The 17,746-nt window shown below is 52.9% G+C and overlaps 1 protein-coding gene across 1 annotated transcript in view; it reads left to right on the forward strand.

Annotated features, from left to right (window-relative positions):
- The first annotated feature begins 1,608 nt into the window (after positions 1–1,608).
- LOC109761731 (calcium-dependent lipid-binding protein) overlaps positions 1,609–17,746 on the forward strand; it is a 34,869-nt gene continuing 18,731 nt past the window's right edge. Inside the window, exons 1-8 of the mRNA XM_020320558.3 lie at positions 1,609–2,042; positions 2,186–2,287; positions 3,852–3,902; positions 4,654–4,774; positions 8,095–8,213; positions 8,301–8,399; positions 9,121–9,201; positions 9,282–9,364. Coding sequence (XP_020176147.1) covers positions 1,938–2,042; positions 2,186–2,287; positions 3,852–3,902; positions 4,654–4,774; positions 8,095–8,213; positions 8,301–8,399; positions 9,121–9,201; positions 9,282–9,364 — 761 coding nt within the window. The 5' untranslated portion in view covers positions 1,609–1,937. The remainder of the gene's footprint in view (positions 2,043–2,185; positions 2,288–3,851; positions 3,903–4,653; positions 4,775–8,094; positions 8,214–8,300; positions 8,400–9,120; positions 9,202–9,281; positions 9,365–17,746) is intronic.

A 17,746-nucleotide genomic window follows, 5' to 3' on the forward strand; every position in this document is an offset into this window, starting at 1 on the left:
TTCCACTTCTATGATCCTGTAAGCTGCCACTAATTAGTGACTGCTAGTCTGTATTATGTGTGGGATGCAGCTTTGTCAAGCATCAGATGCGTCCATGGGCAACTTTGTTCAACAACACAACAACACTAGAACGAACGGATTGCCAGAGAGGGGAATGGTGACTGCTCACATGTACTGTACATACAACAAGCAGGCGGACTGACATGGATGGAACAGAGCGGCCGCCCCCTCCCCCTCTGCTAGCGGCTTGGTCTTGGGCGTCCACCTCGAGCACGGTCGTCATCCGCCGCAGGAGCTACAGGAGCCCTTCCATGAGGGCGAGGAGGGGGCGCCAGAACTTGGGCGGAGGGAAGCGCATCGGTGAGGGGAGCGGGAGAACAAGGGGGCGAGGAGGCGCCGATGTCGAAGTCCTCACCGAAGATAGAGGAGGCTAGGGTTAGCAGCGCCATGGCGGCGTTGGCGATGGCGAGAGAGAGAGGAGATGGGGGAGGAAGCGAATGTAGGAACGGGGTCCAAGGAGTGCGTGAACGAACGAGTTAATGGGCCAGCCCAAGTTGGAGGTGGGCGTGAAATACACTTGCGGGCGGACATATAGGGTGTGTTTGATAGGGTGCATGGAGGATGCATGAGGGCAAAAGTTCTCAATCCGACCCATTTTTGCTTGTTTGGCAGGGTGCATTGGCTTACCTGAGCTATGCCCATCTCATGCATAAAAGGGCCCTCAACCATGCTCATCTCATGCACCCCAAACAGGATGCATGAAGGCAGCCATGCTGGCCCTGACCCTCGTCCCTACCCACCAGATCACGTTCAGATATGTTTATATTTACAAAAAATGTTCAAATTTCGAAAAAATGTTCAAATTCTGAAAAAGTTCAGAATTTTGATTTTTTTAAAAAGTTTAAATTGTTTAAATTTTCAAAAAATTGTTCTGAATTTCAAAATTTGTTTGAATTTTCAATAAATGTTTTAAAAATTTCAAAAATGTTCGGAATTTAGAAAAATAAATATTTTTGAATTTTGAAAAAACCATAATTTCAAAAAATATAAAATATTCAAATATTGTTTAAATTTTTGAAAGTTCAGAATTTCAAATATTTTCAAATTTTCAAAATATGTTTAGAATTTCAAATTTTAATTAGTTCTGAAAAATATTTAGAATTTCAAATTTTGTTTAAATTTGTTTTCATTTTGTTTCAATTTTGTTCATCATTCAAAAAATTAGAATTTGAAATTGTTCAGCATGTCTAAACACATGCAGGCTGCCAAACAAAGTCTCAGCTCAGCATGTCTCAGCGCATACATCGCCACCAAACAACAGCAACTGCATGGACTCAGCATGTTTACACTGAGCATGTATGAGAGGAGAACAACAAGGCTAGGTCCATACATACTACCAAACACACCCATAGTGATGGGATGTGAGGTGAGACAACCAGGTCCTTCATTGGGAGTAGAGATTACTACTTTTACTGTCCCAAATTAATTATCTTAGATTTGTTTAGTTACCGATATATCTTGCCAGAAAAATTTAAGACAAATAATTCGGAATAAAGGTAATACTTTAGCTCTTTATAACGGAGCGCTCCATCATTTTTCAGTCTTTAGAAAACACTAATGCTTACTTTGGTGACCTCCGGTAACAAAGGGGCAAAGGCAGCCTCGGATTCCGCTCCGGCGGACCGGCCCTCGTCACTCCGTGCGATAGTTGCCGTTTGTCCTAATCAAACCGATCCATTTCCTCTCCAACAAGTTGACTCATGTCACCGCTGCTCCGAGCGTATAATCCTTGATTAGCAACCACCGACGGCCGCAATTACCTCCCACCCCCACCCCACCCCTCGTAAACCCCGATTCCTCGATCGAATCTAGAGCACAGGTGAAGAGGAGGTAGCCGGCGGCGGGCGAGCGGCCAAGTCTCTCAGGTGTCTTCGACGATGGGGTTCATCTCGGGGGTGGTGATGGGGTTGGTGGTCGGCGTCGTGATCATGGCCGGGTGGAGCCGCGTGATGCAGCGGCGCAGCAGGAAGCGCGTCGCCAAGGTTCGGTCGGGCTCACGCGCGCCAGCGCCATCTTCAATCCTCTTGCCACTCCAGTTGGATTGCTCGCGGTTACTGCTAGGCGTACTGCGAAGCTCGTTTTGCGGTTGCGACTTTTTATTTATTTGTGAAGCGAACATGTACAGGCTGCGGATATCAAGGTCCTTGGGTCTCTTGGCAGGGAGGACCTCAAGAAGCTCTGCGGCGAAAATTTCCCCGAGTGGATATCCTTCCCACAGTATGAGCAGGTTAGCACTAGTTCAACTGAATTGTCTTTAGTGCCATTTTAGTCGCGTGTTTATTAACTACTACATACAAGAGAAACTAGAATTCACGGACTTGACCACTGGATTCACGAGTGGTAGACTGTAGTACTTGGCATGTCTGTCTTGGAAAGGTTTTTTCTTCACTTAAGTTATATGTACATGTAGGCATCTCGAGAAGCAAAGTGTAGGTGGACCTAGGCAGGTCTGGTACGATTTTCTTGTTTGGTGACCTCGATGAATTACTATTGAAGCCTGTTAGATATTATGTACTCCCTCCATTCCATAACGTGCGCATACAGATGTTTTGAAAGTCAAACCTCACAAATATGGAATGCCAAACATATATCATTAGATTCATCATAACATGTAGTTCCATATTATATATATTTTGTACTGTAGATACAAATAGTTTTCTCTATAAACTTGGTCAAAGTTTGACTTTTCAAAATCTATACACACGACATTATGGAACAGAGGGAGTATCACATTGATGCAGAGGCCGGAGTTTCAATCTCCTTTTTGTAAAAGGTGTCAGATGTCTGAATCACTGAAGGTTTGGGCGCCCTGTCAAATTCCACTTCTTCCGCATCTTTGGATCTCCTTCTCTTCCGAGTCCTCTTCAATCCCTTGCCCATCTTCTCCCCCTGAGGCATCATCCTCCTACCACCTCACCACTCCCCCTTTCTCTTCTGTGCATTTGCATAGAACTCTCCCACCACCTGGGACTGAGTGCACACCCAAGCTTTTTTACTCGCCCACTAGATGCCGACTAATCGCGGAGCCGGTGCAGCAAAAGGCTGTGACCAGGCGATTAATGTTGACTAATCACTGACAAGATCAGGCTAATCACTGAGCTGGAGGCATCGTGACTTGACGTGACTCCGCGGCACGAAAACCTTGACCGCACCGCACCACCTCCTTGCACTACCATACCGCGTCTCGTACAATGCCTACACATGCCGGTGCTGCCCTGCCCACTCTAATATCCACTCCTTTCTTAGGCCATCATCACTTGCCGCCCGTGGCTGATGGTGCGCTGTGCCTCCATGCCTACAACCGACCTTGCTACTGCCTCCATGCCTACAACCGACCTTGCTACTGCCTCCATGCCTACAACCGACCTTGCTACTGCCTCCATGAGGGCACTAATAAATCCGTCCAGTGAACATGATCAAATCTCTTGATGGAGCTCGAGAAGAGGAGAAAAAGAAGGAACGTAAGGATCTTACATCAAACGTATCTGGATCGACAGCTAGATCGTCTCACTGACTCACTCAATGATGCCCAAATAGAAAGACTTTTAATAAAGTAATAATGCCATGATAGGCTAACATGCAGTAATTACATGAAGGGGTAATATTTTAAAGCTCAAGAATTGTTGGTTTGAATTTGCCTAAAGACGAGGACATTTCTATGAGGTGGAGCTTCTATCATCTTCTGCTTAGTATATTTTGTACACGCAGCGAGTTTATGAGAAACTGTTCATGCTTACTTCATTTCTCAACATGATCAATGAATATTCTGCCTACATTTTTTGTTCCCACAGGTGAAATGGCTGAACAAGCATCTCAGCAAACTTTGGCCTTTTGTTTCACAAGTAAGATTTTCTTTTGGTTCTTAAGAAAATTTATAGTAACGTAAATGATAAAATACTTTGCCAATTGGAAAATCCTGCTTGCTAGTAACGGACATGTGATGTCCCTTTATAGCAATTTCGGTCCCTCAGTGTATGCTGTTTCAGCAAGCTGTTGAACTACAGACTGGTTGTTCTTTAATTTTCTGTGCATTCCAGTCCTGGCATTTCATGGGGTATGTTTGATATTCTTTTTGGTTATGTTGATTATGTTGCTAACTTCCTATTACTAGCACAAAACAGCTTGAAATTTTCTCTCACTTTTGTTGCTGCACCGCGAAGATTTACCGAGTGTAACAAAATGATTTTGGCATTTAGAGTATCCCTTCTTTATTCAATCTTTGCATCCTAGACTTGATGATCACGGTCATGAACATAGCGCCTTCTATGCTATTAAGAGCCTATTAAATGTTGTTTGGAGATTCAACTTTGGTGCTGGTCACACCAATTATCATATTTGTATGTATGGATACTATGTCAAAATAATATACTTCAAATTATTTATAGTTTCCACAAAGTGAAATGGTGTCCTAAGCCGTTTCCTTCTGGCCACTGGTAAATAGCATGAATGTGTTGATCAAGACGAATGGTTGTATTCTTTGTTTTAATACAACCCCGTATTCCTGTGCACCTAAGGTTTTTTTCTGTTTTTTATTCTACAGTAATGTCTATATGCCATGTGTGTACTACTAACTATGTTTCTCTTTTGGTTTAGGCTGCAACTGCAGTTGTTAAGGAATCTGTTGAACCCCTGCTAGATGATTATCGACCTCCAGGAATAAAATCTCTGAAGTTCAACAAATTCTCTCTTGGAAATGTCTCGCCAAAGATCGAAGGTCTCATTTTTTGTTTTTCGGATTCTCTAGTATCTAGAATGCACCGATACAGATACGTGTATAAATATCGGGCCGATACAGATACGTAAATTTACCATTTTGGAAAAGCGCCAATACGGGGATATGTTTTACTATTTTCTTAATTCTCCAAAAAAGTGTATAGAAGCTAGGAACAACAACTGATTTCTCTATAACTGTAACATGGCTCCACAATGGTGCCCTTAGGTTGTAGGTTGAGTAGAAGGATCCATCTGGAGGGGAGGATTAGAGGAGATGAGATCATGAGGGGAGAAAGGAGAAAAGGAAGTGAGCTTATCTACGATTGTCAGCTGAACGGCTTAGTGTACATACCTTGGGAGGTTGTGCCGACCTCAATTGTTGAGCTAGGGGCTAACGCCCATCGGGGAGATGCGCGAGTCGGTGTTGCATCGGTTGCTGCTGCTGGGGTGCGGTCACCACTGTTGCCACATAAGTTGTCGTTGTCAGTCTTTTTCTTAAGGTGGTTTCGGTGCTGGAGTTCCGGTCGCTGTTGTAGTCGCTAATGGCGCCATACTCATAGTTGGCGTAGAGAGCTGTTTGTGGTGCCGACTAGCCGGTGTGGAGGAGCTGTGTCTCTCGTAGCAGGAGGAGCGACCTGGTTTGCATGAAGGTAGGGAAGGGAACCTAAACGGTGACAAGGGTCGAGACGTCAGCAAAGCGTGAGTTGAGGCCACATAGGTAGTCCAGCACGAGCATCTGGTCGGTCATGGGTTGCCTGACGTCTAGAAGTGTTTCATAGAACGACTTAAGGAGATGACACTAGGCGGTGATGGTGAGGTTGCCTTGGGTGAGAACACACAACTCCGCCTCGACTTAGAAGGCGTGGGTTATCTGGTTTATTTAGGAAGAGGTTGTGGATGAGCGTCTATGCCTCATGGGCGGTTATGCCTCATGGGAGGTTATGCCTCATGGGCGGTTGGTTCTCCACCATGATGATGTCGAAGACATCCTCGATGATGGGGCCATACAACCTTGGAGAAGTTCGGCAGCCAGGGTGTCATCATAGACATGACTGGTGAGCTCGTACTTGCCGAAAAGGACGTTGATGAGCATGCTCCACTTCGAGAAGTGGAGGCCTCAAGGTAGAGGATGTCGGGGACATTGACGGCGAGTGAGGCCGACGATGTAGCCGGGACCATGGCGGAGGAGAGTGCCGCGGTCGTTGCGTAGAGCCGAGCGAGCGAGGACAGCACACCCATGGTAAATGAGGTGTTCATGGTTTTTGTTTTTGAAAAGGAGGATAACCCCTAGCCTCTGCATCGAGCGATGCACACAACCATCTTTATTGTATTATTCAACAGAGTTTGACAAAATAAATACATGGATCAACCCAAAACCACCTTCCTGGGGATCAAAGTCGCTACACCTACTAGTTTGATGATGTGCCCTTACCACGCACCATCTAATCCGGTGGCCTCACCAAGCCGCCCCACGACGAGTAGAGATCACGAACCGTTCTAGCAGACCCTCAGCGTGCACCGTATGCGCACGCTCCATCTTCTGCCGTCCCAATTTCTAGAGAGATCAATGCATTAACCTTGCCAGGCGCAACTGCCGTCGACGCCACCACGACACCAAACAACGCCACGACCTTGCGCGCGTCCATCAACACACGTCCATCGTCGAGACCCCGCTGCGCCAGGCCGCCGGGACCCGCGTCACTGACGCGGTAGATGCCACACCGCACCACCTCCTGATCCAGATTGCCACCAACGCCAACCCAATGGTGTCCACCAGCAACCTATCTCCCAAGGCGGCGCCTTCAAGAAGAGAACGACTCCGAAGGCGCCGTCACTGCCCGCCGCAGTTAGGGCTTTCACCTGAGAGACAAATGATGGGATGGAGGTAGTAGCAGAACTGACGAACATCTCCATGGAGAAAAAACAGCGCCCTTGGGTGTGCCCGCCGCCGCGGCTGACCAGTGCCGGTGAGGGATTTCTCATCCCCACATCCAGCAACATTCGCATCGAGGACCGGCAAGTGTTGCGACCTAGATCCATACGAAGCACACCAGAGCAGGGGAAGGAATGGAGGTGTCCTGATCTAGATCAGGCACCACCCGCCGAGCCAAGCAGTGCCCCAATTGATCCAGGAGCCTACCCCCGAGCGCACAACATGCTCCCCATCGCCACCTTCCTTGGTTGCGGCCCGGCCTTGCCTCTGGCACCAGTCTCTGGCGGCGGCGAGGAACCAAAGGGAATGGGGGAGGCTAGGCTGCGGCGGCGTGAGATCCACTAGCGAGTCGGGGTGCTGCGGCGGCATGAGATCCACCCAAACGAAACGGTTTCTACATGCAGACTGAGTCGTCTGAGGTGTTCATGGTGGTCATGGGAGATTGGATCGGGAGAGGCATAGCTGGAGGTAGGACCAGTCTGTGGCCGATACCATGCAAAGGAGAAGGGATTTGGGACGTCCAGCTCTCGTATGTTTGTATAGCTTGTACAAGGTGCCTTGCAAGGCAAGAATAGTCAATCACAACAACCGAATATTAACAAAATGGGCTAGAGAGGTAAGGTGAGAGATTGCCTAACACCTATGCATGGTATATAATTTAACAGTCGTCGTAATAAGGTTTGCACCTCAAGATGGCAGCCTGCAATTCAGGCAATTCTGCGCAACTTGTACTCTTGTAGGCTACCTCTTTGCCTCAAATGATTAAACTCATAAAATATACCAACCGCATTTCTTACCTCAAACCTCTCTACAATCTCTTGAGTTCACTCTTGGCAAGATAGATGCTTGTCCCCTATCCAGTAACAAACTGCCCCCCCCCCCCCCCCCCCCCCTTCCTTCATACTTGCTGCGCTAGGCCCTGAATCAAGAATGCTGTTCCACCCGTCTTAACTTATGGTCAGCAAAGAAAAATGTTACCTCGGTAAAAGCAATTTTAACATGGTCCCTCTTACCTCCTCTTTCCACATGGGAGGTAAGAAGGTAAGAGTTACTCAGACCCACTACTTAATGGAATCAACGGCTCAGATCTATTATATACTCTTGCCTCTCATGTGAAATGAGGATGTAAGAGGGACCATGTTAAGAAACCTTGGTATGAGATACTGGTGCATTTGGGATGTAATTTTTAGTTGTTCTTCAGTTGAGATTATTACTCTGATTCCAGCCAGTTGTGATGTTAATGACCTTATTTTTTCTTTCATGTTTATATTTATATGAGTTCACGTTCCACGTTTACTCATACCACACTAAGCTAAATTTTAATCTCGTTGCTTCTGTACTAAATAAGTATGACTGAAAGATACCATGCGTTGTTATTTGTTGTGAAGGCATCCGTATCCAAAATCTTCAGCCAGGCCAAATCATAATGGATATAGATTTCCGTTGGGGTGGTGATCCAAGCATAATCCTTGCTGTTGATGCTCGAGTTGCATCACTGCCTATTCAGGTTTTGACTGTCTCTCTGTCTTTACTGTGGTTAACCTTGTAGGAGTGAGTTCTTATTAATTATACTTTTTTGTGAACCATCTCTCAGCTCAAGGATCTCCAGGTCTTTACCGTTGTTCGGGTCGTATTTCAACTATCAGAAGAGATTCCCTGCATCTCTGCTGTTGTCGTTGCTCTCCTCGCAGAGGCATGTATCTACTACTAAGCAGTTTTTGTACGAGAAAAATATACAAAAACTGGCAATTTCTTCAGTATATTTTTACTCGTAGCTTCACACAAGAGAACATCTGATTTTGAATTGAAGATAGGAAGAAAAAGAGTATAATGTTAACTGAGATGAGTTTTCAACTTACACACTGGACAACAAAAGCAGAGTGTCTACTCTTTTATTAACTGTGGACTGCTTCGTAATTAAGATGACATAAAATTGGAATTTCTTTGAGAAGATTTATTTGCTTCATTTCCTTGCACTTATTGGTAGTAGTTTGTTTCCCCTGCAGCAATAGTCCCAGTGCTTACCTCAGAATGGATCCAAAACATAGTTTAACCTGGGAAGGCTTTAACATTTGACCCACCCTGATAAAAAAAACATTTAACCCACAAAGAGAACCTATTTCTTGCAGTATATCATGGTAGCAGTTTAGACACTGCCAGTTTTTTTATATGGCAACTTTGGTACCACCAGTCTTATGTGTTGATCCTGGTGGCATTGCCATGAGACGATTTGGTAACGCAGATTCATGCTATGAAGCTCCTGCTATAGTTGAAAGGTTTTTAGATGTAATATTTGTGTCGACAACATTTCACAAGAAAAGTTATAAATGGCATTCCTGATGCGTGGAACCTTTTGCATTATCAAAGATGCGCATTTCCTGTATAATTGTTTATTGGGTTTCTTTGTGCTTCAGCCAGAGCCTAAAATACAGTACACATTGAAGGCTGTTGGGGGTAGTCTGACTGCTATTCCAGGACTTTCTGATATGATTGATGTAAGATGACTTGATTTTTTTTGAACATTGAGATTCTACTAACAAATTATGTTAGAGCTGATTCTTCTTCGTTCAATTAGGATACTGTCAATTCAATTGTCAATGACATGCTCCAGTGGCCACACAGGCTTGTTGTTCCACTTGGCGTCAATGTTGATACAAGGTGAGTTTTCTTCATTTCACTGCTGCGAAGGTCAATGGATCCCTGCTCCCCAGCTACACTGTGTGTGCCACTGGAAAATCATATGGATGAAATTGCGACTGCAAGGTTGTGTAAAACTAACTGCTTTGCAGTGGGAGGTGACATATTTATAGGCAGGTAGTTTTGCAGTGGTATGTATCGTATGAACCTTAGTTCTGTTATGGACCATGGTTGGAGAAAGATAAGACAGAGGTGAGCCAGACAGAGACCCCTGTACCTCTGGACGAGGGAGGGATCTTAGGACAAAGATGAGACGATAGCCTGGGATGTGGAACTGTATAAATATTTGATATATTAGCTTCTAGCTATTAGCCCCCCCTCCCCCCCCTCCAGGTGACCTGGGGCTGGGGGGCAAACCCTAGATGGCAGCCGCCCCCCCCCTCCCCATCTCCTCTCCTTGCCGCCTCCAGAGGCAGCTTCCGGGTTAAGCCTCGCAGTTGAAGGGGGCGGAGGGTGTCAGGCTGCAAGGCATTCAGTTCTGGGTGTTCTAATCTTCAATAAGTGGACGGCTAGGATTGAAGAACGCGATAAGATCTGATGGCTCGCCCTGCTCGCATCTACCGAATCGTTATTTACCTTTACTGTATCGTTTCACCTTGTCGTCACTATTTACTTTGCTCCCTTGCCAGCTGAGCTTCTTAAACCAGCCCTCTCCTTTGTAACTGTATGCCATTTCTGAGAATTCTTTCTACCAAACACTTTACAACTAATATAGCATATACCATTTGATGCTTATACTCTCGTGCTCAAGTTACGAACCCTAGCTTTCCCCCAAGTCGACCTCGATCTAGTTATGGGGCGTGACAATTGGTATCATGAGCCTGGTCGCTCCTCGGTGGCGTAGTGTTCTGCGTGAGGCAAGTAATTTCCCACCCTCCGCACCCTCTCTTGCGGCGGTGTTGGTAGGGGTGCGGGCGGTGGTGTTGGCGGCGCTGGCGGCGGTAGACCCATTCAGCAATAGCTCATGGTGCAGGACTGGTTGCCGGAACACATCGTTTCGGTGCTAAAATCCCTGGTCCTACAGCGGGTGGTGTTGCACAGTGGTGGCGAGATTCATCGGTGCCCGAAGGGTCCAGAGCTTCAGATCGGGTTTCTGTAACCATTTGTAAAATTCCTCTGACACTCCGGGATTAGGATGGGGCGCGCGAAGATGTGTGTGGATGAAGGTGACATACCTGATTTGCTTGCTATGAACGGCGATGTGTTGCAAAATCGAGAAGACACGACATAACTTAAAGGTGACATGGAGGATCTGCGCAAGGATGTCCATGCTATCCATCTCAAGCAGGACGCCATTGCCAAAGTGGTGACGGGCGTGCAAGCCGCCATCTCTGTCCTGAATCAACAGTTGGCAACTATGGCCGATGTGCTCAAGAGTTTTGGACCGAATCGAGCCTCCCCTTCAGTGCCACCGGGTCAAAATCAGAAGGCTCCAGTGACTGAAGCTCCTCAAACATTAACCGAAGCACCGAAACAGGACACCACCACTAGGCCTCTCACTTGTCGGATTCGAGGCTCCGCAGACCCAAGATAGATTCGAACTCTAGGGTGCGTGCGAAGAACTCAACCTCCCCAGTCTGCCAACTTGTCGATCTCACGGCCTAGCTCGATGAACTGGAAGTAAATGGGACATGGCAGTTTACCCAGGTTCGGGCCACCTTGCGGTGTAAAACCCTATTCCTGCTTTGTGGTGGATTAGCCTCGAGGTGGGCTGAGGATGAACTAGTACAGTGGAAGAACAACCTCAGGAGGTGTGTTCTTGTGTTTGAGTGAGCTGGTGAGGGTGTGGATTGACTGAATCCGGATCCTCTCTATGGTGGTGGCTAGGCTATACTTATAGTGGCCTTGGTCCTCTTCCCAAATGAAGGCGGGAAGGGATCCCACAACGGCCAAATTCGAAGGGAGACAACTAGTACATTTTATCCTGACAAAAGGTAGTCTTCGCCTGCAAAGCTTCAAGTCGTGACGCCGTGGTGGGGGGAGCGGTGGAGCCATCCGGAGAGACATCACGCGAAGCTGGGTGATGATGGAGGTGATGGCGTCTCTCTCCCTGGGGCGGCTAAGCGGCCGCCAAAGCTGCAAGTAACCAGACCATTTGAACAAAGCGTCAGTAGGGCAACGAAGAAGGACATGCTGAATCACAAGTTTATTCCTAATAGTCCACAGCGTCCAGGCTAGCACCCCGATGGTCAGCCACCTAATGTGGCGCAACACGGGTGGTAATGCCTGAAGTTCGGCGAAGAGGGCGGGGAAGTTGGTGTGATCCCATCTTCCACCCACAACCTCGCGGAAACAGCTCCAGAGGAACTGCGCGGACGTACAGGATGAACTAGTACAGTGGAAGAACAACCTCAGGAGGAGTGTTCGTGTGTTTGAGTGAGCTGGTGAGGGTGCGTATAAACTGGATCCGGATGCCTCTCTATGGTGGTGGCTAGGCTATACTTATAGTGGCCTTTGTCCTCTTCCCAAATGAAGGCGGGAAGGGATCCCACAACGGCCAAATTCGAAGGGAGACAACTAGTACATCTTATCCTGACAAAAGGTAGTCTTCTCCTGCAAAGCTTCATGTCATGACGCCGTGTTGGGCTCGGCGATGACCTTCGTCCTGCCGTCCTGGCGGTCTTGGTCTTGTAGCATGGAAATGGAAACCTTTGGTTGATGCCTCGGGACTCCGCGCCTGCGCTTGCCTCTTTAGCACCAAAGAGGAAACCTGCTGTACTGCGCCCGCTGGCGCCCGCCTGGCCTTGGTCGTCATGGCTTGCGTCATCCGAACCTCACGAGGTGAGGGCTTGCATAGAAATCTCCGCTCCTCAGGAGTCAGCCTAAGGAGGCCGCTCCTTCTGGAGGTCTTGGCGTCGTCCGCCTCGCGAGGCTTGGTCCCTCGCGAGGGTCTTGTGTTGTTGGTGCTGAAGATGGGCCGTACCAGGCCGTCAATGGAGCCATGCGGTGGGCTGCAGGCAGGCAAGTGTGGGTACCCCGGTTCCCAGAACGCCGACAGTAGCCCCCGGGCCCAAGGCGCGCTCGGACTTGGCTTCGAGGCGAAGCCAAAGGGCAAGGGCGAAGCGCTGCGGGCCCCAACCGCCTGCGGCCCCGGTTGACGCGTGGCGCTTGACGGGATGTGGGCGTCTCCACCTCCCCACGCAGCCTCGGCAACCACTTGACTTGACGGCTGCCTGTTGCGAGCGCGGCTCAGCCAACATTGCCCGCTGCGCCTGTCCTCTGCTTGTTCCTTCCCTGTGAGCTTGCTCCTCCCGTTCCAGATTCTGCGCCGGCGCTAATCCGCCTCCGCCGCCATGGCTCCGAGGTCGAAGAAGAGGGGAAAGACTCGCGCGCCCGCCGAATCCCCTCCGGGCTTTGAGCCCGCGCTTGGCCGGTCGTCGGTGATCAATCAGGAGGGATTGGACAAGGTTCGGCTGACCCTTGCCGCCGACTCCAATGAGTGGAAGGCGACGGTGGTTTGGCCTGCTTCGCGGGCCTAGATCGACATGACGGCCACCGAGATCCCCATTCACCTTCATGCCCTCCTGGCCGGCTTGGTCCCCTCTTTCTCTAATTTCTTCAGTGCCGTGCTCTCGCATTACAAGATCCACGCGCTGCATCTAGACCCCGGGTCCATTGTGCTCCTTGCCGCTTTTGTGTTCCTATGCGAGGCCATCGTGGGCGTCGCCCCATTGTGGCCTTGTTCCGCCATTTCTTCTTGCTTCATCTGGTCGACATCATACAATGCTCGGGATGCGTGTCGTTTCGGGCGGTGGCGGCTCCGGCTGGCTCCGGCATCGACTTCACGCTTCGTCCGGATGCGACGGGATTCCGGGAGCAGTGGGTGTATGTGAACGCCGCCACGTACAACCCCCTTCTCCAGCTTCTGCGGGGGCCGGCGGAGCCGAGCTCTGGTTGGGGGCATGCGAAGGTCGTTGACCGGCGGCTCGCCCGTGTCTGGTCCAGGTTGGCCGAGTTGAAGAAGGCGGGGGTGACGGCGCCGATGGTGGTGAGGGAGTTCGTCCGGCGGCGCATCGCCCTGCTTCAGCGCCACTCTCGCCCCATGCGGGCCTTTGCCGGCTTCAAAGACCCCATGAGGCTTCAGGTGCCCTCGCTTCCCTCCAAGACGCTGCAGACGGTGCTTTAGCTCTGACGGGCGACCCGGCGCCTGCAGCGCTCCCGGCTGACAAGTGCCTCCTGTACCAATGCTCGAACGGGGAGGCCTTCGCGAAGCAGATGCCTTGCTTCGACGCGTGGGGGCTGCGCCCAGCGAGCCTTGAGGGGCCTCGCGAGAATCCCATCATGGTGGCCCCTGTGCTTGCCGATCCTGTGGCGTGTGCCCCGGATGTGGTTGCAGGGGGGCGAATGCCGCCGGGTACTCCTGGGGCAGCCGCTGGGGAGCGGATGCCGTCAGGCACCCCCCGAGATAGTCGCCCCTGAAGTTCCGGCGAGTGCTCCTGAGGTGGTCGCTGGCGAGCTGGCGTTGCCCGGCGCTCCTGAGGCGGCTGCCGCTGAAGCTCTGGGGAGTGCTCCCGAGGTGGCGGCTGATGAGCAGGTGCGGCCCGGTGCTCCTGAGGCGGCTGCCCCCGAAGCTTCGACAAACACTCCTGAGATGGCGGTGCGCAACCCAGCCGCCAAGGGTCGTGCTCCGACCCTCGGCTCGCTTCGTCTGAACCTTGGAGCGCTCCGCAAGAGGAAAGGGCTCTGGAGCTGCAGTGGTGACGCCTACCGGCCCCTGAAACAGAGAAAGTACATAGCCATAGATGAGTAAGTGCCTTATCTTTGTGGTTCTCCGCGTGTCGCATCCTTTCCTGACCCTGGCTCCTCAGGATCCCTTCGGCTGTGGCGGCGAAACCTCCTGGGGAGCGACCTCCGGAGGCCCTTGGTCCGCTCTCGATTCCAGGCCCCTCACGAGAGTCATCCGCGCGAGGCAAGGGACCAGCCCGCGAGGCAGGGGCGCCGCTGGAGAGCCATGAGCCTGCAATCCCAGGACCCTTCCTTCGCGACTACCTCTGGGGTGCAGGGGGCGTCCCGAGAGCTCCTCCGTTGATGCTTGTTGGTAGCTGGGTTGCCCCAACATCGACGTCATCCTCGAGAGGCGAGGCTGAGATGTGTAGCGCCTCCGCCAAGGCCCGGGGATCGGTTGAAGGAGCACCGGCGTCCAGCCCCCCGCCCAAGGCGAGCGAGTCGTCCCACGCCTCTATGGCAGCCCCTGGTGAGGAGGGGCCCGGTCGTGCGCTGGAGCTCGCGCGCGGGCGCAGCTCCGTTCGCCATGATCTTTTCCAGGAGGCAATGAGCGCGTTGGGTCGGCTTGGTGGAGAGCTTGCCGACGTCGACGCCCGCCTTGAGGCGGAGGGCCTCCGCCTGGCGCGCGAGTGGCACCAGCTGAAGGTCGCCATCAACCTCGGGCATCTGCAGCATGAGCACGCCCGTGCAGACGCCGCGATATCCCTCGCAGCTTCTCGCGAGGCTTGCGCCCGCGCTCAGGAGGAAGCCAGGGCCGCCGACTGCCGTTGTGAGGCGGCCGAGGAGAGGGAGAGGGAGCTTCGGGCTTCAAACGCCGCCCTTGAGCGGCAGGTCCACCCTGGCGGCACCGCCGAACGAGGCCCCCTCCGATGAGAAGGAGGTCCAGGCACGCGAGGACGCGCTGGCGCTTGCGGTCTTTTGGAGCACAACCTGGAGCTTGAGCGACTGGAGGTGAGGGAGCACCAAGCAGCTGCGGCTGAGGATGCCGTTGCCGCTCGGGTAGCCAGGATCCAGCAGGAGGTTAACCAAAAGGTGGTGAAGATTCGCGTGGCTCTTGCTGACGAGCATTGACGGGAATCGGGGCTCCAGGAGACCCGCTTCGAACTGTAGCAGGCCGAGCTGCAGGGCAGGACCGACGCCCTCCGGGCGAAGTTGGCCGCGGCGGAGCAGCGTGAGATGGCCGCCAAGGAGGCCCTGGCCTCCACCCAAGCCGACTTGTCCTCACTCCAGCAGCAAGTCGCTGATGTCACGTCTCTTGCGGAGAAGACCACGAACGAAGCAAATCGCAGTCGAACGATGCAGCACGAGCGTTCCTCGATGCTTCAGGACCTCAGGACCAGGGCCAACCGGGCCTTAGGTGCCATCTGTGAAGAGAGCATCTCTCACCCACACGAAGACGATGAGGCCGGCCACCTCCACTTCACTCAAGTCGTGACGCGCCTGGAAGATCGGGCCACGAGGGCTCGCCAGCTTGTCGAGGAGAGAAGCCCGGGACTTCTTGGGCACGCGTTCTCGCGCGTCTTTAGCCACCTCCTTAGCCTTGACCCCGACTTCGACTTCAACGCCGCGATAGCCCCCGTGCCCACGGTCATCCAGGGCAGTCTGGCGGACTGGGTGAATGACCATGTGGACGACCTGGTGGCGGAGTTCGCTCCCGAGAACGACATGGTCGTGCTCGCAGCCGAAGGAGACAGTGCAGATGGTGATGATGAAGGCGGCGACACCGACGACAACGCATCTAGCTAGGCCTACATTTCCCTTCCTGTCCTGACCTGTATACCAAAATTTTCGGATACGGCCCTGCAGGGCGTGAAAGCATTTTTGGAGGGGGGGGCCCTCATAACATATGAAATGATGATATGCTTTTGAGATAGAATCTGGGACGTGCCGTCGTGAGCCTGGAGGCTCCCGACCAAAGTAACTGTTGCGACTTATCTTTGGTTCCGTAGGTCTTGAGCGGGTCCTGGTGTCGCGGAAGCACCCTTCTCCCGAGGCGGGCCCTCCGGGGGCTCGCGAGGGTTTAAGCCTCTTGAGGAGCCTGCTGGCCCGCCCAAGAGGGCCTCGCGAGGAGCCGATTGCCGGATTACGGCAAGGTGTGCGCGCGGTGATTTTGCGGCAGTCGCATGCCTGACCCCAAGGGGGCCTCGGCGCCGCTTGGGCTAGCCCGAGCGCGCTCGATGCGCGTATACCACGCCCAGCCCCCGCTCGGGGGGCGCTCGCAGGGGGGAGGGGGGTAGCAGGCGTGAACCTTACCTTAAAACACATACCAAAAGGCAAGAAAACACCGCGAACAAAGAAAAATCCCCCCCCCCCCCCCCCCCCGTTTTCCTTTGATAAGCACATGAAACTCCGAATCTCATTCAAAAAGATGGCAAATTGGGTTACGGAAAGAGGGCGAAAGCAAACAGCCGTGTCCGGCACCTAACTAGTCTTCTCACCAGTGCGGAGCTAAGTGCTTCCATTGGGCGTGGGCATAGTCATTGGGGGACAGTGTCGACGGCCAGCGCGGAGCATGGTGCTTCCACTTGGACGTGGGTGGGAGCCCCCGTGAGGCTCGAGGGCGCCGCTCAGGAGACTCCGGGGCGTGTACAGCCCCAACTCATTATTATGTGTGTCACGAGCGGAGATCTTCACGGGCTCCCCCGGCGCCTGCCAAGGGCCCAGCCCTGCGCCTCCCTCGACCACCGTTGGGGCGTCCGGAAACCAGGACGAGACCAAGGGGCAAGGGGGACACTAGCGGTGCCCCGGCGATCTCAGGCCCCAGCCGCTGGGGGAAGGGCTCGCCGGTGCCTTCCCCGGCGTGGGGGCCTACCTTCGTGCGGCGTGCGCCGCCGTCGTGGCGGCGCCTCGCTCCATGCAGCGCGGGGTAGGCCCTGGCGCCGGGCTCCCCCCGCGCGGCTCCTAGTGCATCGCGCCCGCCTGCAGCGGGGCCATCGTCCCGAGGTCCGCGGCTGCTGTCGTGGCTTGGTTCACCTGCGGTCCATAGTTAGCGTAATCGTGCCCCTGAGATATTGGCTGTACCCGGTGACTGTTGTCGTTGAAGACGTCGGTGAAGTTCCGTGGTGGCTCGCAAAGAGCCTCGGCCTAGCGCGGCCAAGATGCCCAGGCTGGCGAGGGAAACGGGCAAGGGCTTCTTCCTGGTGCGTACAGCAAGTCCCGCGTCGTTGCTTGCCAGGCTTGGCGCCAGGCCACGGCGACCGTAGGGTGGCATCTCGGCGCGGCCCCAGGAGGGGCCGTCCGGCGTCGCCACACCCGGAAGTAATGTGTCCCGGGTAGGATGAGCGGCGTCGCGGGCCAGGTCGGTGCCGTGAGGTCCTCTGGGCCCCTCGAGGAAGGGCGCGCGGGCGTAGCGGGGGCCGGCACGTGCCCCCGGCACCGCTTGCGACGTAGGCAGGGTGCAGAAAGGTGCTGCGCCCCTGCAGGCGACATCGAGGAGCTCGGCGACCTGCTCCAGCAGGGCGTCGTGGCCGCCTTCCGCCAGCCTGCATCGCAGCAGCTCCCGCGTCACGATGAGCGTGGCTCGCGTGTTCGCCTGCTTTCGACGGGTGTGTAGTGCTGTTGCCGCGGCATAGCTCGAAGATCGCGTGGTGGCGCGGTTGCGGCGCAGCGCGGGAGCGG

This window comes from Aegilops tauschii, chromosome 2, assembly GCF_002575655.3.
Source record: "Aegilops tauschii subsp. strangulata cultivar AL8/78 chromosome 2, Aet v6.0, whole genome shotgun sequence".
In the NCBI taxonomy this organism is placed as follows: domain Eukaryota; kingdom Viridiplantae; phylum Streptophyta; class Magnoliopsida; order Poales; family Poaceae; genus Aegilops; species Aegilops tauschii.